This window comes from Macrobrachium rosenbergii, chromosome 43 (genome assembly GCF_040412425.1).
Source record: "Macrobrachium rosenbergii isolate ZJJX-2024 chromosome 43, ASM4041242v1, whole genome shotgun sequence".
Lineage (NCBI taxonomy): Eukaryota > Metazoa > Arthropoda > Malacostraca > Decapoda > Palaemonidae > Macrobrachium > Macrobrachium rosenbergii.
This window is the reverse complement of record NC_089783.1, coordinates 22,741,853-22,766,582: the sequence shown is the minus strand read 5'-3', so window position 1 is coordinate 22,766,582 and position 24,730 is coordinate 22,741,853. Positions and strand designations below refer to the sequence as shown.

At 36.4% G+C, this 24,730-nt stretch overlaps 1 protein-coding gene across 3 annotated transcripts in view; it reads left to right on the top strand.

Moving 5' to 3' along the window:
• Positions 1 to 24,730, top strand: part of LOC136828648 (carbohydrate sulfotransferase 11-like) — a 46,929-nt gene that overhangs the window by 589 nt on the left and 21,610 nt on the right. The window contains exons 1-2 of one of the 3 annotated variants that reach the window (XM_067086689.1): positions 2,312 to 2,844; positions 18,763 to 19,062. In XM_067086689.1, the coding sequence (XP_066942790.1) occupies positions 2,734 to 2,844; positions 18,763 to 19,062 (411 nt within the window). In that variant the 5' untranslated portion in view covers positions 2,312 to 2,733. Of the gene's footprint in view, positions 1 to 2,311; positions 2,845 to 18,762; positions 19,063 to 24,730 lie in introns of those variants that run through there. The other 2 variants (XM_067086691.1, XM_067086690.1) reach the window with 2 other exon arrangements.

Genomic DNA, 24,730 nt, shown 5'->3' with positions numbered 1-24,730 from the left:
TAAGAAGACATGAGACAAAAATGTATCCATATGTAAAAATACGGAAACACAAGAATAGTATGATTTTATATAGTTACCTCTTAGGAAATAAAATTAACTTTTCTTGATACACAGAAACTAGCAAAAGCTTAAGATATACAGTAAATTTATTCAGTATGCATTTAAAGTTTTAATTTGAGGACTCTCTCTCTCTCTCTCTCTCTCTCTCTCTCTCTCTCTCTCTCTCTCTCTCTCTCTCTCTCTATATATATATATATATATATATATATGTATGTGTGTGTGTGTGTGTGTGTGTGTTTCCTGAAATTAATTAAAAAAAGAATTAAAGTAAGGACGAAGGTGTATATTTTACGTTTACTGAGAGTATTTCTATACTACAAACCAATAAGTTGTGAATAGAAAGGAGAGGGATCCGTAGGGGCGGTATATAAACTTTTGTCTTACACGTTTTATTTTTTTGGAGGGGGCGGCTGAGAGTGGGACTGGCCTCATGCGTCCTGCCGAGGAGGCCCGTCACGTAAACATTATTGATATTTGTGAACCTTCATAATTTAACATCCTTAAACAGTTATAAAATGATGGCCGAGTCAGAAACTCACCTGAGTTTAGGGTTTATGAAACAATAGACCTACATAAGGTGAAAGTACTCAGACGAACAGGTAAAAAGTGACCGGGATTGACCTTTTCTGGCGTCATCGATCAGAAAAAATTTAAGACTAGGAAGTTTTTTTTTTTTCCAAATAGGCAATCTGGCAAGTGCTTCTTAACCAAGTTGCACGCAAGAATGCAATATGTTCTGCTCTATGGTGCTTGCACACGTTGCGTGTGTGGCGATGTTTAAATCACAGTCTTGGATAATTATGTTCACGGAGTCATATTCATCCCATAAATTCGCAGTTGTTGGACCACTTAAATATCCATTAACAATATGCAAAGCTGTATGTAAGGACAAAAAATGTTTGAATAAGAGTGCCTTGAATAATTCTCATTCAGTTATTCAACTGCTTCAAAATCCATGCAAATTTTATAATAAACTTCTTCATGCACAGACGGTTTACATTAATGAAAAGCGCTATGTCGATTATATCTTGCATACACGTATTCAAAACGCTTATGGTCTTTCACTTCAATTTCGATGTAATGATTTCTTATCCCTTTTCTGGGCAAAATGTCCCAGCGCCTAAACGTCTGTCTCCAAAAGGTACTCAGTCCCTTTCCAGCACCTTTCACGCAATACCCGCCCAAGTAACCCCCAACACCAATCTTGCAGGCACTTCTACGTATCGGTATTCATCACATTTTACCCTTTCAGAGCTTCTTATTCCTCATTTACTACGCAAAGGAGAGATATTAACTGTCCGTTATCCATTCCCAGTACAGTGATGATGGTGTTTCTGTATTTCTATTCAAATTAATACATTCACATGTATGAACTACGGTATTTATGCGAGTATTCGCATCGCCGCAATGGTTGAAGACACTCAGCCTAACTAAAGCTTTTGTAAAGTCATTGCCGAAACTGCCGTGCAATGTCACTCGTATACATCGTTCTTTTTCAAACAGTAAGAATACACGAATTATAAAAAAAACTAACATACTTTTCAGAGTTGGTGTAGTATTATCCTTCATAAAAATCTCCGTGAAAATTTTCTTACACCCTGTGGAACAGCATTCTTGCTACGCTGGCGATCCAAGGCTGGCTCTTGGTAAGACAAGGCAATTCCTATTAGCACATTAATGCATGACGTTACTTGAATAATAAAACTGACGACTTAACAGGGAGATGAGAAAGTTAAGAGACAAAGAAATGAATAACTTAGTATTGATCAAGAGGTTAATAGAATTCAGAAAGGGAGGATGTAAACATTTATAAAAGTAAAAATATAATAGGAAATAAAAACAAAAGATAAATCTCAAATCAGACATCAGGCAACAAAATTTTTTTTTTATCGTCTAGATATCTGGACTCATGCGAGAAAATTATTTCTTTCGTAACTAGCGGACGATATAAAAAAAAAACGTTATTCAATATCTTGCGTTTAAACTGGTTTGAGAAAACACTAGGAAACGTTGTGAGACTCCACCTTGCACCTTTTAAACACAGTTACCAAACCATTGTTTTTAAATTATTACAAACATTACCTTCTACGCCATGTGTCTATTGCGTTTAAAACGAAAATAACGTCAGTTATATGTACTAGGTAACATTCTATACAATTCAGAATTAGTATAGATGTATTTATCAGCCATTTAAGAAAGAAGGTAATCTGAATCCTGCATAAGGAGATCGAACTAAAAATGCAATTGGCAACTTATGCGAAGTGGACGGGCTCCTCTGCGTGACGCGACTCGTAAGAGAAGACTTTCTAGTTTCTACCCAGTCGGGAGACGCACCATTCACAAAGCGACGGTAGTAGAAGTTGTCTCTCCTTTCCTACTCTCTTGTGGCGTTCTGAAGCGTGGTACAAATGAAGAGGAAATACAGAACTAAGTACGGTTATGCGTGTGATTAACATACGCCACATGTAAAAGATGGCACTAATTCTTACGAGAGTAGGAAAGGTTTTTCCTTTCGAGAAGAGTGCCATAGCATCGAGTACATTTTTGTTGGACGTAAACTGCTTCGTTAGACATAATTCGAAAGACTAACTAACCGTATAGTTGAAAATCGTCATTAGCATTAACAAAACAAGGAAGGGGGAGAGAGGGAAGACACACACAAAAAGAAACAAGATGATACTAAAACCAAAACAGAGCTGGGTGTGCGGTGTGTCCTGTGGTTGTGCTTTTCTGATGGTCTATACGTACTGTGTCCTTCATTCGTCTTATCAGTGGAATACAAAGGTAAGTTTGCACTGGAATTTTTATTTGGTTTTCTTTTCGGCTAAATGTCTTCGTCAGCTAAATGGGACATTGAAGTTTGAAAGAAAAAGCTTGACAGTCCTATGTGGTGCTCAAACTAGGCCAAATCTACCTTGGTAGGGTTTATCGAATTTCAGAGGAATTCATTTGTTAACTGAAACGACAATAATAGCATGAAACACCGAGAAAGCATTCTATTTCATTAAAATGTGATACAAAATTAGTATGAAATCACGTTCCTGTATTAAATTTGACTAGGCTTGTTGCGCAAGTTACTACAGGCTAATACAATGATCAGCTTGTTAAAATCAGCGCAAAATAAAGCTTCTGGATGGTTTTTGAAGGAAAGGAAATTAACCTAGCCTAGGGATTTCGGCCCTCTTGTAATGCCCTTGGCTCTACGTGTATTTGCAGGATTAATCCTGGTGTATTTATACCCTCGTTGTATATCACCGTAGGTGTAGGAGGTCCGTTACAAAGGCTATTTTTTCTTCCTTTTTTTTATTCCTTATCACAACGTACTTAGGTCAAAACTACAGTCAATTCTTGCTCTGATAAGTGACCTGTGAAGTTAGGTCTAACCTTAGGGATCTGTGCATTATCACTTAAGCTGTCTTGTTTATGAAACTCTGCATCTTCATTAAATGATTGTACAGATATTTTCAGTTGTTAGTTTTGTGATTATTTAGTGACGTACGGGTGTAACTGAATTTGTAACTATAAATAGTTTTGAGAAATACAGCGGAAATAATAAGCGTACTTCATGGTATATCTGACCTAAATTTACCTTATCAATTATTTTAATTAAAGGCATTCCCGGTCATTGCAACTCAAGATGTGAAGGTGCGCTAATCCTGTATTTGAGGGAAGAAGCTCTCGTTTGATGCTAATTTTGATCTCCCTTTTAGTCTCAGCCTGACCAAGGGCAGTATACAATATAGTATATGGAACTGAGGCTGGCGTAGGGACAAATCCCACCATTGATGGCATTCACAAGGAAACACGCAACCTTAAAAAATTACCAATCATTCGTTTACATTTTTTTTTTATATGATCCTGTTCATAATCTAATATGAAAAAAGTAAAGGAAGAAACAACAGTTTCAGCTCTTGTACTCTTGTGTAGTTCCTCGTTGGACGGGTCGGTATAGTTCTTGGATAGCACTCTGCTGGGCCCGTGTTCGAGTCTCCGGCCGGCTAATGAAGAATAAGAGGAATTTATTTCTGGTGATAGAAATTAATTTCTCGTTATAATGTGGTTCGGATTCGACAGTAAGCTGGAGGCCCCGTTGCTAGGTAACCAATTGGTTCATGGTCACATAAAATAAGTTTTGTCCTTCGGGCCAGCCCTAGGAGAGCTGTTAATCACCTCAGTGGTCTGGTTAAACTAAGGTATACTTACTTTGTACTCTTGTGTATTGCATTTCTTGACACGTTGAAGTCAAAGGAAGTAAGCAATTTATATTCAAAAAGTTTCTAATCAAGCTTCCACAAAATAACATACCTATATGAATAAAAAAGGGCTAACATTGCCAATAGTAGAATGATAAAAGATAAAATAGAGATGGAAATTAACAAATATGTTGATAAATATATAATATACAAATGATGCACCAACTGAAAATCAAGTTTTTTTTTTATACTCATTAAAAACACATTCCCCCGTTACCTGATAACCACTCATTATGCAAAAGCAGGAATACAACTGTGTCGATCAGCGAGTTGCATCTAGGGAGGAGGTTACTACGTTTAGGCTAATCGAATTTCAAAAGGGGTTAGGATAGGCCTATCGTAAATTGCAAGTCACTGCATTTGTAAAGAAATTTTAATTTCCTATATTTCTTTATAATAAAATTGTATTAGATATTAGAATTTAAATAGAGTGACACCGATGGGTTAACAGTATTTTGTTTTAAAACTAGAAGTTTGAAAACAAAATAGTAGTCCAGTTTCAAAGAACTGATTGAAAAGTGATGTTGTGACTTTACCCAACAAACAATATGTAGAGCATGGCAATGTTATTTACAAAACAGCTAGTCAAGTTGACACTTAGAAAGATGACGCGAAAGATGTATTGGAAAGGAAAGCCTTGGTATCCTGGAAGGGCAAGTATGCGTAAAAGATGTATAATGAGAAAAATAGGCCTAAAATTTGACTGCTAGAGGCGAATGGCGAACCCAATGAATGGCAACCCTGCAGGCACCTTCTTGCTAAGGGCGAGTTTTAATGTAAACAAATACACGTGGGTCGTAAAAATCAACATTTCTTATATATATATATATATATATATGTGTGTGTGTGTGTGTGTGTGTGTGTGTGTGTGTGTGCGCGCGCGTGTGTTCATTGATGTTCCTACCTGACTGTTGTTCTGAAACAGGTTCTTGTGGAGAATCTTCCCTATAGTGCTTTGCCAGGCGTTAGAAGGATATGTTAGGTGCACAGTTTGAAATCTTGCCCTTGATTTGACCACAGTTATAGGATGCATATTAAATCATATATTGCACTTCAATCTGTATCAGTGCAGTCGCTATCAGCTGTTTTGATTTTCGTTATTCCCATCAATGGTAGCATACTGCAACCTCATGTCATATAATTTTGTTCATTTTGAATATAATAATGCTGTGCTTGTTCAGGCTAATGTAATTGACCAAGCCCTCTACTGTGATACTACTTCAGGGATAGTTGTATAGTTTATATAATCAATGAATAGTCGGTGTAATCTAGCCAGTATAACGTAACACACGTACACACACACACATATATACATATATACATATATATATATATATATATATATATATATATATATATATATATATATATATATATATATATATATATATATATATGTATGTATGTATGTGCTACATTATACTGGCTAGATTAAACCGATTATTTAGATTATATATAAACTACACATATATTGTAGAGCGCACCCGGTACAACGTAATTTCCGCTGTCCACCATATTGGTAGCATAGAGCGTCAATCGTTGGAGTGGCGGTCTCCCTGCCGAGCGTGTGACCTGGGCCACCATATTGAAAGGTCTCGGTCCAGCTCATAGTACTATATTTTATTACTGTTATTATTTTTATCTTTTTTGCTATTATTATTATCTTATTATTATTACTATTAATATTAATTTTTATTATTATTATTATTATTATTATTATTATTATTATTATTATTATTATTATTATTCCTTGACCCAATTTCACGGAGAAAAATTACCTTATAAAAAAAATGGTTGGCCTAAGCATTCCAACCATTGTGATCAAAGCCTAAGCATCTGGTCTTGGATCTAAGCAGTGTTTAGCATAAATGGTTCCTGTAAATTGCAGGACTCTCTTTGCCCACAGTCACGAAACACTAACCAAAACAGTAATGTACGATCACTGAACACTAACATTCACAATACACTTGTACTTACTAACATTCACAATACACTTGTACTTACTAAACACTCACACTTACTAAACACTCACTAAACACACACACTTACTATACACTCACACTTACTAAACACAGTTACTATACACTCCACTCAATAACACTAAACACTCACTGAATACTCAACAGTCACTATACTCTAAACGCTCACTAAACACTCATAAAACACTAAATATTCACTGTACCCCTAACACTCAGTAAATATTCACTCAATCCTAAACATTCATTAAACACTAAACACTCACTAAGCACTCACTATACACGAAACATTCACTAAGCACTCACTATACACTAAACACTCATTAAACACTAAATACTCACTAAATCTTAAATGCTCATTAAACACTAAATACTCACTGAACCCAAAATGCTTAGTAAATCCCTAAACAACCATTAAACACTAAATAGTCAATGAACATTCACTCACTAAACACTTACACACTAAACATTCACTAAACACTAACATTCACAAGACAATCACTAAACATTCAATGAATACTTACCAAACATTCTCTAAACACTAACATTCACAAAACATTCACTAAACCTAAACATTCACTGAATACTTACTCACTAAACATTTACTGAATACTTTCACACTAAACATTCACTAAACACTAATATTCACTAAACCCTGACCACTCACTAAACATTCACTAAACCCTAAACACTCACTGAACATTCACTGAATGCTTACACAGTAAACACTAACATTCACACAAACATTCACTATACCCTAAAAACTCACTAAACATTCACCGAATTTTTACACACTAAACAATCACTAACATTCGCAAGACATTTGCTAAACATTCACTGAATACTTACACACTAAACATTCACTAAACCCTAAACTAAACATTCACTAAACACTTACTCACTAAACCCTAAACATTCGCTAAACACTTAGGCTACTCATTAAACATTAACGATAAAAATAAAATTCACAATCGCACTGAGCCCCCGTTGAATTTGCGGGTTACCAAACCTTTAAAGATGGCCGCAAGACTCTGCAGCGCCACCTTGGTGGAAGACCACCGAACTACGTAGTACTGGTCTGGGGACTCTGGTATAGAGATCGCAACGATTGGTAGACAAGGTGCGCGTAGTGATGAAATGGCGACGTTAAAAACAAAATCATTGATTTCATTAAAGAAAACAACAGTAGACTGCAGCTGTCAGACATTATTTAAAATGTTTTTGTCTATGTTTGTTACAGTATTTATTACAGTTATTAAAATGTCTTAATATTAACATGGCAGTGTAAAATATAACAAACATTTAGCAGAACTCGTGTAACAGCAGCCGTATGTTTGTCAGTATGCATAATTTTAAGTATTTATATTTGCATGAAATGGTTTGCAGCAGTTCATGGCTTATATTACAACTTTTGAAAATGTCATTTTTGGCTGATAAAGGTTTGTCAGAAAAATAAAAAGAGTGAATGATGTATTATAATATTCGTTGTGTTTGGATGAATAATTCCAACCTCAACCGGGTCATTATTGCTAGGTGGTACTATAAGTAGTTTCCATATAATAAAATTTTGTCTTCACATACAGGGGTGTGATTCACCTTTTGATCAGACATCCTCCTTTCAAAAGCCAAATTTAAAAAGATCATGCTTCTTTTTGCTGTTTGAAATTTTGACAGTATATACTCCTCTCTGAAGTCTTTTTGAAATCACACCCCAAGATGTATTATACAAGAAGGTACTCTGAAATGATGTTAAGTTTTATAAAAGAATAATAGTATAACCAATAACAAAGTATATATTAAATTATACACAAGAAATTGCATGTTTAACTGACAGAATAAAAAAAACAACAAAAAAATACTGATTTGAATATAAATATGGCAATGAATAAAACATTAAACAAACTTTATATGCTCATAAAGATTTTCATTTTCACAACAGGCTAATCCACTAAGAGATTCAGACACATACTTGTTAATTAAATGGGACAACAGAATCACACAAGTTAGTAAGTCCACATCCACAGCATACAGTAACAATTTTGTCCAAAAGTAATATTTCCATCCTGACTAGGCCGGAAAAAATCATTAGGAAATCTTGATGATAACACCGAGTATTTCTGTCTCACAAGACCTATAGCCCGTTCAACGTCGAACCTGCTGTTGGCAATTCTTCTGGTTTTTTCAACATCTAAAGCACCCAGCTGTGATTTCCCTCTCGTAAATGCGGAAATGTAAACTTTGGAGCTCATTGTCCCTACACTGTCCTGTGTGTCAAAGCCACGGTCAGCCAACACAACATCACCCGGTACAAGTTTATCCAATATTCCACTTTTCTGTGATAAGTTTGTCGCTGGCTCTCCCTCCAAAAGCATGTGAAATAAACGATATCACACTTTGTGGTGTAATCCCAACCAGATATTTTGCAGTGTTAGTGTTTTTGTAGTTCGACCAGGTTTCACCACGAGCTCCCAAGTTTGAAGGTTTTTCACAACTGATTTCAAAACAATCAATTATGACTGCCCCCTTTGACCCGAAGTGTGTTCGGAACTCATCGGCATTGTTTTCCGCAATTCTTCACGTGATGGCCAGTATATTGCAAGTTTCAAAATCACATGCAATGTTTCCAACACATTATGGAAGGTACGAGATATCGTTGAATTGGAGGCCCCAAACCGAACCCCCAAATCGTGGTTAGAAGCACCAAGTCTTAATTCCATCAGAGTCATGATCAGTTGTTGGAATTTGTTCAAGACATTTTTGTGTTTCCGTAATGTCAGGTTCAACATAGTCATGTAAGGCTTTCAAAACCTCAAAATTTGTAAATCCTGTGTAGTTTTTACATTTGTGTCATTATCTTTAAAAAATGGCATGTCAAACTTTTATGCTTCCACAAGTTTTCAGAGCAGTATTTTCACACACAAGCTTTTGCAATTCGCTCTCCATCTGCACTTCGCAAACTCATGTCAACCTCAGTCTGTGAAGATGTACTTGTCTGCTGTTCCAGTGATGAACTGATCTCTGTGGATGGCGTTGAACACCGAAGATCTAGCAGCGCTGTGGCAGCGGCTGTGTCTTTCTCTTTTCAGAGCGAACTTTCAGCCACTTGTATCTGCATTTAGTTGGAGAAGGGGTGCGTAGTACCAGTACATGACCCATGTTCACTGTAGGTGCCCATTCCGGATATAGTTGATCATACATTGTGGCCGGTTTGTCTGAAAAATATATAATAAAATGTCTCATTATTACGCGTGGAATAAAAAAAATCAAATTTAAAAATGTGCACAAATAAAGCACTTAATACAAAGTACTTAACTTTAACTACAGATAAATGGCACAGATTGCAGTCTTACATAATATTTAAACTTCAGTTTGCTGAACAAGTCAATTGACAAGTGTACAGTCTGATGAACGTTTTATTTGCTAATAAAAGTGTGAGAAATATTGAATAGAATCATTGTTCAACAGATATAAGTTTACCAGTTAAATGATCCGAGCACACACGAATGTTGTCATAACTTGCTGTGAGATCATCCGATGTTGGCTAGCCATTTTTCTCTTCGTGACTGTAAAAGTTCTTTCGTCGTTTCCCCTTCATGAATAATTACTTTAGGCAGACGATAAAATGACCTGTCCTTCTCCCTGTCATGCCTATGCGAACGCTCAACCACTGCAAAAAATGCAGGCATTGTTACTGTATAATGTTGTCTCACTTTACACTGTATTGTCGTCGCTTGTCAATGATTTTACGCTCAACCGGATTTTGCTTTATTCTGCCTGCGAAGATGGTGGCGCACAGTGCGTGTTGCGTTACGCGGATACACTCTATATAACTAGCTCTGACGCAGTATCACAGTAGAAGGCTTGGTCAATTACATAAGCCTGAACAAGCACAGCATTATTATATTCAAAATATATAACATTAGATGGCATGAGGTTGCAGTATGCTACTATTTATGGGAATAAAGAAAATGAGACCAGATGATAGTAACTTCACAGATACAAGTTGTGGTGCGATAAATGATTGAATATGTAAGCCTTATAACAGTAGGCAAACCTAGTGCAAGATTTCAAACGGAGAGAAATATATATATATATATATATATATATATATATATATATATATATATATATATATATATATATACCAGATGATAGTAACTTCATAGATATGAATTGTGGTGCAATAAATGACTGAATATGCATGCCTTAAAACAGGCCAAATGGTGTATATATGTATATATATATATATATATATATATATATATATATATATATATATATATATATATATACATACATACACATATATATACACACATATTCCATGTCATAGTTTTTGCATTAGGATTAAGACCTCAAGAGTGAATCAGTCCCCATTAAAAGATCTCGAACTTGCGGTATATCTTTCTCATAATCTACTTATTGGTACATAAGAGCCTCTAAGATCGGTGATAACATAGGTATTTTATAAAACTCGTATTTAAGTATTTTTCCTAAAGCCTTACTGGAACTTGTCATGCAGAGGAAGACCCATTACCCGCTATAAACCTGCCCTGATACCGTGGGTGAGGTTGTCAGAGCCCCATCATTGCCTCTTATGCAATAAGTTTCAGGGGATAATGTGAAATTTACTTATGCAACTCAGATTCTCTGTTGAAACCTCCTACTTCGCTTTGAATACCCGTAAGGTGCACTGCGATCGGGCATGCCTGGCAACCTACTGGTTTCTCGTTACTCTTACATCACACTGATAATGCAAACTTGCCCGAAGTGAGGCTGGGGCCAGTTCATTGAAAACTACGCATGCGTGTTGCTTCCCCTCCCCCCCAAACTAGATTTCTGAATTGTTCACCAGTCTCAACAGATTCCTCTGCCATTCTCTCCAGTGACAAAACAACCTCAAACTCGTCTTATGCGTTTTCCACTGGTGCTGACATTTTCAACGCACCTTCTTCATGCCTTTGCATTTCCTACTGCTCGAATCTTTATTCTAAATGTACCTCGTTACTGCATGATATAGCCTGTGTAATTGAGCCATGACTGCCAGTAACCACCACTGTAATGCAGAAAAAGGAACGAGGTGGACAAACACGGTATCTAACAAGGCGATCGACTAATGTCCAATTGGTAATGTAGCATTATCGGGATTTTAAATGGTTTAAATAACTTCCTTTAATGTTTTTTTTTCATAAAATACAGAATTAAATCCATAAATAATTATATAATAGCCTGGAACAGCAAATGAAAATCGGTAAACGCTAGACCAAGCATTCATAACTCGACAATGCCTGAAATTGACTAAAAGACTACCTTTTTTTATTAACAATTACCCTTTCTTAAGCGAATATTCCATTATAATTCGATGTATTTAATGGTTAGTCAGAGAAAATCCTCCGCACATAATTAGATACTAAACAGTAATCAAATTACATTTCACGTAGGCATGAAAGCTTGAAAGAAATATTACATTGTCGTTTAGTAAAAAACACAAAACATTATGGCATCTTACATCCATACCAAAACAATTGTTTTCTACAAATTCATAAGTGATGTATACAGAGACCATTATTGTACTTTCCAACAAGAGACTAAGGAAAAAAAAAACGCGAAAACGGGGAAAATATAGTGCGAATATGTGGGAGATTAATGGATAAATAATGATTTGTAATCTCGTTAACCAAGTGACTTCAATGCAGACAAATTTAAACAGTGAATATAACAGATCGTATTATTTATAGTTATATAATAATTATACTACTACATTGCATAAAACTGCATTTTTATTTCTTGTCGTCTTGTCATACAGCTTTCAATAGTAGATAAATAGATGAAGCAGATGAAAAGTGATGGCTAACAGAAGGGCTGCTGCCCTTCCTGGCGTAAGATGGCAGCACCTGTTAGGGGCTTTACTAGGGTAGGGTACTACCGGAGAGGCAGCGGTAGTAATTGCTGCGCAGCTCTCATAGATAAACAAGGTAAAGATAATAACCGATAAAATTATACCGTTAAACGAAACGGAAACCCGAACTTTTTCGTACAAAAGGAAGCTCAGAGTCGTTGCTTGACTAGCGTAATTTTGTTATCTCTTTAAAATTCTGTTTTCAAGTACAGTACAGTAGTCATTACATTTTAAATTGTAGCTTTTATATTTACTCGGAACGGGGATTTCATGTGTGAAAAGAACGTACATATGTCTGTTATTTAAAGACTTTCGATTTACCCCTTCAACACCAAGGAATTAATATATATATATATATATATATATATATATATATATATATATATATATATATATATATATATATATATATATATATATATATATATATATATATATATATATATATATATATATATATATATATATAGTATATATATATATATATATATATATATATATATATATATATATGTGTGTGTGTGTGTGTGTGTGTGTGCGTGTTTGTGTGTGTATATGTAATATATACTGTATATATACATAAGAAAGTCAGTGAAACGAACAAATACAGTATCCGTTATGCATTCAGGGAGGCCAGGGCTGACGGAAACTCTTAAGCCTCTGTGAAATTCGTCAATCGTGTCTTTCCTGTGCTTAATCTTCCACAAATTCTCCACTCACCTTCAACCATCCGTCTCGGAGTTCTCATACAAAAAGTTTTGGGTCTTCCTTCTTTCCAACAGAGGCCCAGCTGACTGTTACTTACTATTTATTCTCTCTGGGGTGACGGAAAGGACACGCCTAACGGTCCAGACCATCTCCAGTTCCCCTTCTTCATTGTCTCTACTTGGGAACTTCCGTAATTTTTCTTATGGAATAATTGTTCGCTCTTTCGTGCCATCTGGCTCCTAATAGGCTATTCATAAAGCTTTATTCTCAAATCGCTAAAATCTGTTTAAAAGTAGTTTCAAATCTGATTTAAATAGTAGGTATATAGACTAATTTACTTTCGTATACAGTTTTGATATACAAATCATATTCAGCCTGCCCATTGTCGGGTTTGCATTATTTAGTGTTTCACTAAACGGAAAATCGAAAAGCAAGGAAAGAATTTCACGCTCAGTGAATTAAGGAATTTGATGACTGGTTATTTCCAGAAATGCCGCTTATGGTGGTTTTGGAGGATGTCAGGAGACCTTGCGCTCATCCCACATAGATATTTTCCTGGAATGGGACCTCCAGTAAACGAGCATTGAGAAATGACCAGAATAGAGTTTAACTAGATGAAATGGTTTCTGATTCAGTCCTTTCATCAAGGGACACAAAGCTAAATTTCTGACAGGGATGGAGCTTTGGTAACAGGAGAGGAAATATTTTACGGCATTAAAGTTAAACCCCTAGTTTTTGTTAAAAGCAAATACCTCTACGGAATAAGTTTCGGTGATTCGGATCCTTGGAAGTTGGTGCTGCTTTGGCTTGTTATCTACTTGGCGGAAGCTCCTCGGGGTGCCCTCGGGGATCAAAGTATTATATACACCTATTTCTATATTGTGTGGTCTTCGTGCGGCCGTCTACTTTACATTTACCGTACGGTGGTTTAAAATTTAATACTTTGATCCCCGAGGGCTAGTACTAAACATGACGTCTCATGGAACCTCCGCCAAGTAGATAACAAGCGAAAGAAGCACCCTTAAGTTTATATAGGTGATATGTTTTCATAAAAAAAGGTAAATGCTATTGGAGTAAAAGTGCGTCAACAAACATTCGTCTGGAACCTGTGGGGTATTTCCCAAGCAAGAACAACTATTATGAGACCGCGTCAGGCGAGTTTTTATAGGAACTTGCCTAATTTTGAACGTCCTATATTTTGATTCTTTACCTATATTGAAGCAACTGAGAAATAGTGTATAATGTCAAAACACGAAATTTGATTCATTCTTTAAAATTTGTCTTAATCAAAGCAAGCTTGCAACTAGAATTACTAATATGGAGATAAACAGTTGTAAAAGGTTGCCACCTTAGAAATAAAGATTTCTACAGTGTTGCCAACATGAAAAATCTCGAAATGGAATTTTTTTTGGTTGACCACAAACATATGAACTTGTATATAGCGTTGCCAACACGAATAATCTCGACTCCCAAGCCACGGCAATAATGAGTGGGAATTTTTCCAGAGTTACTATTGCGATAAAACTCAAATGATACATGCTAACAGCTCATAAGAATGAAGTTGCGCAAGGTTAGAAAGTGAAAACCTAAAATCTCCAATCCTATCACGTTTCATAGAGAAGACAATCGGTGCGATTTTAGTATTCCTGTAGCGTGAAAGAGCAGCTAGATTGAGTTACTTTTGTCTCCCGCTATTTATGAGAGAAAACGAGATATTCGGGTGGCTGCAGAGACAGGAGCTTGAGAAAGCGAAAGCGACTTAACCAGTTCCAACTGATCAGGGAAAGGATTCTGTATTAGTCCAGCTAGCCAATCAGTTGATTTGTCACAGAACAATGGCCTACTTTATTTATTTCTATTACATTTAATTTTAAGGCGTGTTTTTATTTTGGGAAATTTTAGGTTTTAATGGAACGGTTATATTTTTGAAACCATGATATTGAAAAACACACAAGCCTCAATAACTGAAAGTATATAGGTTTGTGCGTTATGTCAATTATTTTTCTGCCGATAGTCTGAACACATTAAATCGGTGAATAACAGTACTCAACAAAAATCTGCCTACATTGCACGAAATGTTTAGCACCACAAAATTATGCTTAAACTAAAAAGTAGCTCAGTTCCAAATCCTGTTTTTAATGAATGCGTAAAGCAGAATTTATCTTATGACCTCGCTGCGCTGACGGAGAGAATGAATTTGCATTTATGCATTTCATGCAAGGAATATATATATATATATATATATATATATATATATATATATATATATATATATATATGTGTGTGTGTGTGTGTGTGTATGTGTGTGTGTGTGTGTGTGTGTGTTACAAGGAATATGTGAAATCAGGGATTTCACGATATCCCCTAGGAACTTGTGAAATGACCGATTCGCCGAGGAACATTTGATCCGGCTAGTATCAAACATGGCGGAACAATGTAGATGCATCACTGTTTCGCCGTGTTTAGTACTAGCCCTCGGGGATCAAATGTCCCTAGGCAAGTTGCTCATTTCACAAATTCCCTTAGGGATTTTGTGAAATCCTGGATTTCACATATTCTCTGTAGCATATATATATATATATATATATATATATATATATATATATATATATATATATATATGCATATACACGTGTGTGACAAACCTCTTTTTCTCTCGTATGAAAGGATGCCACTAGACGAGAAGATAAGAAAATACCCTAAGAATACTGTTATTGGACTTCTCTTCTGAGGTGATGACAAACCTGACTCTTAAACAGAAATAGGTTTAATCATCCATTGAGCGCAGATGGAATAAAGAAGTTCCTAATCGCAGATACTTCTTATCCAGAGAGTAATAGTTATGTTCGTAATACGGCGGAAAAATCATGATCGAAAGGTAGTAGTGTGTCAAAATATGAAACTTACATAAATAAAAAACAAACGATTTCAAGTAATTGGCTCATGTTCGTGTGTACGGATTAACAAGCAATGTAAGTGAAGCCTTTCGGTGGCAAAATTTCTAAACTCGGATTACTTCAGATACCAGTAGCAAAGTAAATAAAAACGGGCACTAGGCATCTTAATAGCTAACAAACCGCGACAAAACCACGAATACCAATTGTTCATTCAGTGTTGTAACGAAACACAACAATCGCTCGCAATAACCAGCTGGGGAAGGAATTTCTGATCTTAACGCATACTTGGGACCATGCGAAGTGTGTTTTACTGTCAACTCTCAATAATCTTTTCTGCTACCATGCCGCCACATCTTGCACCAAGCACCCGGTCTTTCTTTTTCAATACTGGCGACATAATTGCAGTTCTATATGTTTGTTCGTGTGTGACAATCATGTTAACAAGCCTGCGTGATTCAAGTTTTGCACTAACATTAAGAAATAAATTGACAACACGGATTAACGTTTTACCATAAACTGCTAGAAGAATGCTCTCGCATGAGTGCTTTCGGTGAACCTTGTCATCTTCTTTATCTTCAGCTTTTCCCATCTTTATATTGGGTTGCTGTTTGTTATTAGTCTTCTCCATCTTCTGCGATCATGCACCATTACCTCACTCACGTTCTTCTCCTGCATGTCCCTGTTAACTGTGTCTCTCCATCTCATTTTTGGTCTACCTCATTCCTTGTTCAGGCACTTCCATATTCATGGTTCTTTTACATACAGAATCCTCCTCTCTTCTCATAACATGTCCAAACCATTGTAATCGTCTCTGTTGCAGCTTCTTTGATATTTCTGTAACTTTCACCGTCCCTCTTATGAAGTCATTCCTTATCCTGTCTCTTCTTGTCACTCCGCACATCCAACGTAGCATTCTCATTTCAGCCACTTCCATCTTTCTCTCTTGTGCTTTCTTCATGGGCCATGTTTCACAACTATACATCAACGCAGGTCTGACAATGCTGTTGTACATTTTTCCCTTCATCTTTACATTAAATCTTTTGTCACATAACACACCTGATGTTTTCCTCCAATTGCACCAAGCTGATTGTATTCTGTGGTTCACTTCCTCCTCCATCCCTCCACAATCAGTGACACACGACCCAAGGTACTTAAAGGATGTAGCTCTTTTTACTTCTGTTTGCTCTAAGTTGATGCTTCCCTCTTGGTCTCCTCCATTCATCCACATATATTCAGTTTTTGCTCTCCTTGTCATCAAGTCCTGAAACTGCACAACCCCAGGTAAATAAGTATTGTTTCTCAACTCTTTTTGGGCGTGCATTCGCGAGGTCCCAGGTTCGAGCCCAGCTTTTTTCCTTCAGTTAACCCTGCTGTCAATGGGTACGATTGTCAGCTGAGAGCCGAAAGGCGCTGTTACACAGACGACGATTTCGCCAGTTTGCTGTGCCGTGCCACAAGTAACGGTATTAAATGGTGCTCATGCAGTCAGGGTCTAAATCTTTCCAGCTTTAAACGGGCATTTATCTTACTTCAGGCAGCGGTAAACATACATTTTAACAAGTGATGAACTTGATACTGTCCACCTCGTAATTAATTTTATCACTTAGAACATTATGCTTACAAGACAAAAGCCATCTTTCCGTAGATGGCTTAAAGACTAGCAAACATCCTGCATTCCCAGCATGTACTAAAACTGATAACTTTTCCTGCAAAGTAATTTTAGGAATAATTCGTCAGTGGTCTGATAAAATACCTAATGATAATAATTGGTATTGTTTCTATTGTAGTGATGTAAATTATTTTGCCTTTGGTTGAGAACGTATCTTTGTTTACAAGAAGACGACCACTGACGTCTTCATCTCAACCGCCTCTGCTGGTTGCTCTGAACGAGCCTGGGCAGCAAGATGTGTAAAAGGAGCCAGTTACCCTACTGCATTATCCCAGGCCTTAGTACGAATAATATGGCCAATCATTATTCGATGGTATGGACCCACTTTGAGTTTGAACGGACGCAGTAACAAAAGGTGTGAAGATAAACAGATGTTTAGTTAATAGCAAATAATAAAAAGACGAGAAGCAGGTATGTCAGCATTCACTCGTGGCACAGTTCAAGATTCGAAAACAACAGTTTTGTGATCACCATCAGACATGAAGAAATTAAATATGACAGCTGTCTCTTCTTATGGTCTTAACATGACCAGGTTATCGCAAAGACAAATGCTCTTTCCTTTCCATTGGTTGTAAAGCTTTGAAAACTAAACGGAAATTTCTCATTGTTGTCGTAAATAGCAATAAAGGGAAGTGTCTCATGAATCATTTGGGATCAAGCACCACTATTATTCTCCTCTCTTTCCTTAATGTTTAGTTGAAGGAGAGTTAGCAACCTACCCCATAGATGATCATAATTGTTGTGACGAGCTTTCCAGAATCAAAGAAAGCCTGGTCCGTAGACGTCCACTAATGTCAGAAGAAGAAGAAGAAGAATAAGAATAAGAAGAGACTGAGTAATCAAGGGATCACCGACCTTATTTAGTTACGTTAGGCGATCTCATTAGCATTGTCATCTCCAGCCATTGTTTCGTCCTACTGATAAAAACTTCCGTTGCTGAAGATTCCGAAAACACCCCTCCCCACCGCTCTCTCTCTCTCTCTCTCTCTGGTATTTTTAGAGGTTTACAAATTATGTTTTGCACAGGAAGTCAATATCTGCTTTATGAGGTAGCAGAAGTTTTTAATGTTCTTATTACCAATTTATGTTGATGAATTTCAATATTACTCACAACAAAGTTGCAGATGTAGTAGCTAGCTCTCTCGTGTGTGTGCTGTTTATATAAAGGTTATGAATACCATACAGATATTATCGTATGTCATTTTAGTGTCATATTTGCAACAGAGGTGCTAAGTGGCCAGAGAAAGAATGCTATTCATTGCATCAAACCTTATCACAATCTATCCTCGCTTCTTCTCAGGTGCACCAAAACTACGACTACGAGGGAAACATGACTAGAATCGTGCTTAAGCAACACCTCTTCAGCGAAAACGTCACGAGAGAAGAAGAAGAAGAATGTTCATATTCCCGGAGAAGTCTCAGTCGTCTGGAAGCGAACGACACCAAGTATGTGAACGTTGTCGAGGTCGGGCAAACCCGGCCTCCTCTCTTCTTCAACACCAAGAAAAAATGGAATTCCACGGCAAGCATATACACCAGTTGGAGGAGAAAAAGAGTTGAATTGGGTCTAATGAGTGAAGAGGAGTACACGACGGCGAAGGTAAATTATATTTTATTTTATTTTTTTTTTTAGCTGTTAATGCTATTTTTGTCTTGATTTGTTGACGTCAGAGCAAAGTAACATAGACGAGAGTTTAAAGTACGTCTAAATGTAAGTGAAGCTAATTACTGTGTGGGATCTGTTGACGATGATGTAATATTTTACAGTATTTCATATTTACCAAAGGTAATATGTTCTGTGCTTTTTAGTTTTCTGTAAAAGAAAACTATTGTGCCGGCTTTTGTCTGTCCGTCCCCACTTTTTCTGTCCGCCCTCAGATCTTAAAAACTACTGAGGCTAGAGGACTGCAAATTGGTATGTTGATCATCCACCCTCCAATCATCAAACATACCAAATTGCAGCCTTCTAGCCTCGGTAATTTTTATTTTAAGGTTAAAGTTAGCCATAACCGTGCGTCTGGCAACGATATAGGACAGGGTACCACCGGGCCGTGGTTAAAGTTTCACGAGCCACAGCTCACGCAGCATTATACCGAGACCACCGAAGGATAGATCTATTTTTGGTGGCTTTGATTATACGCTGTACTGAAAACTCGATTGCGCCGAAGAAACCTCGGCGCATTTTTTACTTGTTTTTAATCATTATTATTAATGTGATCGGAGGGAAAAGAAATACAGCAGTATGGGATAACAAGACGGAAACCTTGTACATCGCTTGAGACCTCAGATACAGTAAAGCAGACTGCAGCAAGCTCTGTTTGAGAGGGAAAACGAAAGAGACAAAGTACAACCTGCTAAGTACTTAAAACTAGAAATCACCGGTAAACAAAACGCAAGTAGAGAGAATTTTTGGAAAAACGGCCACATAATGTGACCGAGTCTGATATTCAGGAAGTCGCATGGGTATTAGGATAAAACTTATAATAATAGCTGCACAAAAAGAAGAAAGACAACGTGGGCGGAACATTTTTTTCAAGGTCATGCATAAGAGACGAGAGGGAGATCATTTGATTGATATACCAAAAGTTGAAGAAGACCTGAATATACTGGTGAATTAATTCATGGTTTGTAAAGAGGAACAAGGAATAAAGATACTGAGAAAATGGAAAGCGCTGCGGTATGATGGAATCGCTAAAGAGAAGATTTTAGCTGAATACGAAAATACACCGTGCAGGCTAACTAGACTGTCGCTGAATGTGGAATTAGGAAACAAAGCCTGATGACGGGGAGTCACAGCCAAGTAGGTGACCTGACTGCATGGAGGCATTGCTCTTACGTCACTGCGATATTCCCGTTGAATATGTCTCGGTGACAGAAGGCAAACCTCCTTGCAATCATGTTGCCAGTTGCACATAGTTTACGACACCTCTGTTCCATGTCTGCTGTAATCTTTTAGGTCGTCCGTGACAATGTGACCCAAATACGGAAATTCATGTATGAAATTCCACACTACCCAAGTAAGAATGATCCATGATAGTGATAGTGTCAGCTGGGCTCCTGTGGGCACCAAGAAAGTGAGAAGCACAAGACCAACTTGGTTGAGAAGTATGAGACATGAAACTGGAGGTGAGAGGAGATTTGTGGAAGATAAAGCGCAGCATAGACATGAGGCCCTTTTGCGTTGCGCACCACTGGAGGCAATGATGTGAAGGTGTAATGGACAGGAAGCTGATTTCCCTTCTCCTTAGGTGAGCCTTTAGATGTAGAGGAATAAGTAAGTGAGCGAAAAAAACCTGTAAAGCCCCGTTCTCTCTCTCTCTCTCTCTCTCTCTCTCTCTCTCTCTCTCTCTCTCTCTCTCTCTCTCCCCGTTATGAACTTTATCATCAACAAAAGCAACAGAACTAGCAGCCTGATAAACTCTAGCTAAATCTCTATGGAATTTATTCTTTATCCTACTTAAGGTCCACTGACGTAGACAATAACAAAATATATAATAGAGAAAGCGTTGGTAAGGCCATAGGTTTATGCAGTGACATTATTTAACTTGAAAAGGCAGACGATGGTGGCAACTTCATGGTGTTACGTATCTCAGGGCAGAATAAGTCAAATTAAGAAAGAAAGAAACAGTTCGGTCTAAACCCCAAGTGTAATTCAAGAAACCTACATCCCGTTCTTTTTAAAGAATTGGTTCTTTAAAAAAAATTTTTTCACATACAGTATTTTTTACGTTGGGAAAATTTGGATTATAGGCGGTGAGATCATTCTGAAAGCTAACATGAATATTTGTTTATGTCATTTATTTATTTGTTTTTCTTATTCTTTGATCTTTTAGAAGTCCCTCTCTCTTCCTGAAGGATAGTCCTTCGTTTAAGCTCTAACGCGATCTTGCTTGTAGCACCTGTCAAACCACCTATTCCCACATTCAAGCAGTAAAATCTTCTTTCTCTTCGGAGGTAATTTTCCTCCTTGCATTTGGTCTAGGCGTCCCCAAGTTCACTTCCCTTACTTTATCATGCATGACGGCACCTATTTCCCCTTTCAGTAGTTCTCTGCTTTGACAGTATATTGTAACAATTCAGTCCATTTTTTTTTTCATCGCACGAACCACTTACTTGAGTGTGTAAATATCAGCATTTCTCTAAGTCTCCGTTTCAATCTGTTTTGTTCATTCTCTAAATTTTCTTAGTCATGGAACATGAAAACGAAATCTTTACCTTGGATTTACTTACCCATGTAAGTATAAGGTGTCTCCCTTATTTTCCTTGTCATTCTGGCGTTACGGATTCGTTCGTTAATCAGTCCGGATAAAAAGATGCACGGTCTATCATGGAAAAAGGGGAAAGTGGGGCGTGAAATCGACCCTCGACGCCTGTTTCAGTGAACAAGTGCACTGAAATGGCAGCCAACCAAATCGCATCGTGGGTTTAAGGATCGGTAGCTCTGTCAAGAACATGTTTTGGCTAATATCAGTTTGTTATAGACCTAAGTGCTCTCTGTGTATCTTTTTACAAGACTGTTCTTCAATGATTATAGCGAGATTAAGAGCTTAATAATAAACATAGGACTACTGAGACTTTGCATTCCTCCCCACCGCACCAAAACATCCACTGCAAAACCTCCCTGACTCACCCATACTCGACCCTGACTTACGAGATGTTTTCGACCATGTTGTCCGAAATGATAAGGTCGACAGAAATATTTCCATTATGGTCATGCACACCACGCTACAAAATGCAATCATTTTGAAATATGTTTCCTTAAACTTTAGTGACAAAATCAGAAACTCCGCCAATGTAGTGACTATGACACATATTATGAAGTCATGCAATTTTGAATCCTTATTTGTGTCCACCAATATTAGGTCTGTATTTTTAATTATGATGGCTTTTACGGATGTAATTTAACTTTGTACTAATAGAACCAGAATCTTCATTTAACTTAGCTAATTTATTCAAGGTAGAAACCTGACTCTCATTTCCCGGAGAAAGCCGGATACATATTAAATACACTGAAGGCGCTGTCCCTACTGAACTTATTATTATTATTATTATTATTATTATTATTATTATTATTATTATTATTATTATTATTATTATTATTATTATTATTATTGTTGTTGTTGTTGTTGTTGTTGTTGTTGTTAAAGCCAAGTATTTCCTCATTAAGTTTCTGAGCAAGCATCCAAGCGTCAACAAACAAATGAATATACTGTACTCAGGTGAAAAACTGAGTAAGCAAAACTTTTCTTTAAAGCTTTTCTTTAACTGGCGATGATTGTTATGGTTGGTCATTTTAGCTATGTTAATTTTAGCTTTTTAACGAAATAGTATGTTATTTGTTGGTTGTTAACAACAGGAGAACAGTTCTGAAAAAATCTCTACCTTTTTATGTTCGTTTAATTAAGGTTTCGTAATTTCGTAATACAAAAGTTGTAGTACTTAATTTTTTCTACACTTTCCGCGCAATAATAATAATAATAAAATAATAATAATAATAATAATAATAATAATAATAATAATAATAATAATAATAATAATAATAATAATAATAATAATAACGATTAAATGATTTTACAGCTAGAAACCTGCTGACTCAGGTTAACTATAAATCAACAAAAATCTGAAAGTAATCCTCTTAGTGGCTTTTGCTGGCCGGAATTTTTTTCTTTCACCTTGGAGACAGGGCAGGGGATGAGCAGTTGTTTAAATATAGAGATTACCACTCCAGTAACATGGCTGACGCTTCGGAAATTTCGTGTTCCCATCAAGGTCCGATCATGGTTCCAGTTCCAGATTTCTGTCTCAGAAATTATCGAGGTTTTTTCAAGGTCAGATTTCCAGAGGGGTAACGATAATAAGAGAAATAATAATCCCACGTAGAGTGTAGAGTTGTAATTATTGCTAGAATTTCAGAATGTAACATTTGTTTGTTCGAACTTACAGAGGCCTTTTGACTTTGAATTGCTTACATGATTATGAATGGAAATCGACCGGAAAAAATGATGATAGATGATATAATTATTATTCATAGTGAACACAAATGCTTAAGGAGAAAGGCAGCAAAATATTCCACCGTATAATATTCGCATAATTTTTTAAGAGGACAGAACAGAACAAAGAATGCGAAATATATTATACGTGTATATTATATGTATATAATATATATATATATATATATATATATATATATATATATATATATATATATATTTATATATGTTTATGTACATGTATAAATATATATATGTATGTATATATATACATATATATACACATTATATATATATACATAGGAACAGAAATAAAAAGTGAAATATATTATATAATATGTATATATATGTATACATAGAAACAGAAAAAAGAATGTGAAATATATATTATATATATATACACATACACACACACACTCTGTATATTGTGTGTGTAACTGAATCACGACAATGTGGAACGTGATGAAAATATACATAAAGGCAATGCCATGAAGGAAAGTGAAACGACGGAGCGGTGCTAGGCCTTTCGACTTGGTGTCCTTTAAAGGACAGTAAGTCGAAAGGCCTAGCACACTCCGTGAAACAGGACAGCGAGTCGAAAGTCCCAGCACCACTCCTTTCCTTCTTGGCATTGCCTTTATATATATATATATATATATATATATATATATATATATATATATATATATATATATATATATATATATATATATATATATATATATATATATATATATAGTGGCCAGTATGTAGACGCCTGCTTTTATTTGATCCCAGTAATTTGACTCCCAGTAAATTGAAATCCGTTTTCTTTAACGCCCGGTAATTGACAACCAAAATAAGTAAATAGCTTATTTAGGAAGCATATTTTTATAAAATGGCCAAGGGGAACTGCCTTATGTAGGAAATGGAAATGACATAATTTGATTGTTTTGAAAGTTGAAGGCTTAGTTTACATATTTTTCTTATTCAAGTATATCAGTAACATTAAGCTGAAGCATCCGAGCTCCTCGTGGTATTGTAAGGCGGGGGGCGGGTAGGATAGAGTGAGGGTTCGATTACAAATCGATTTAAAACCCAAAGGGTCCCCCGGTAAAAGATAAGGTTTGGGAGAGGGGGTAAAAGGGGGTGTGTGAAAGGAAGGTATAAGGGGAAGGGAAAAAGAATGGGACAGTCCCATTTTGTCGTTTAGTCTACAATTTAGTGCATGTCGTGTATTTGGAATGTGTTTGTAATTTATTAGAGTGCAGGAAAGGTAGGGCAAAAGGCGAAAGTCAT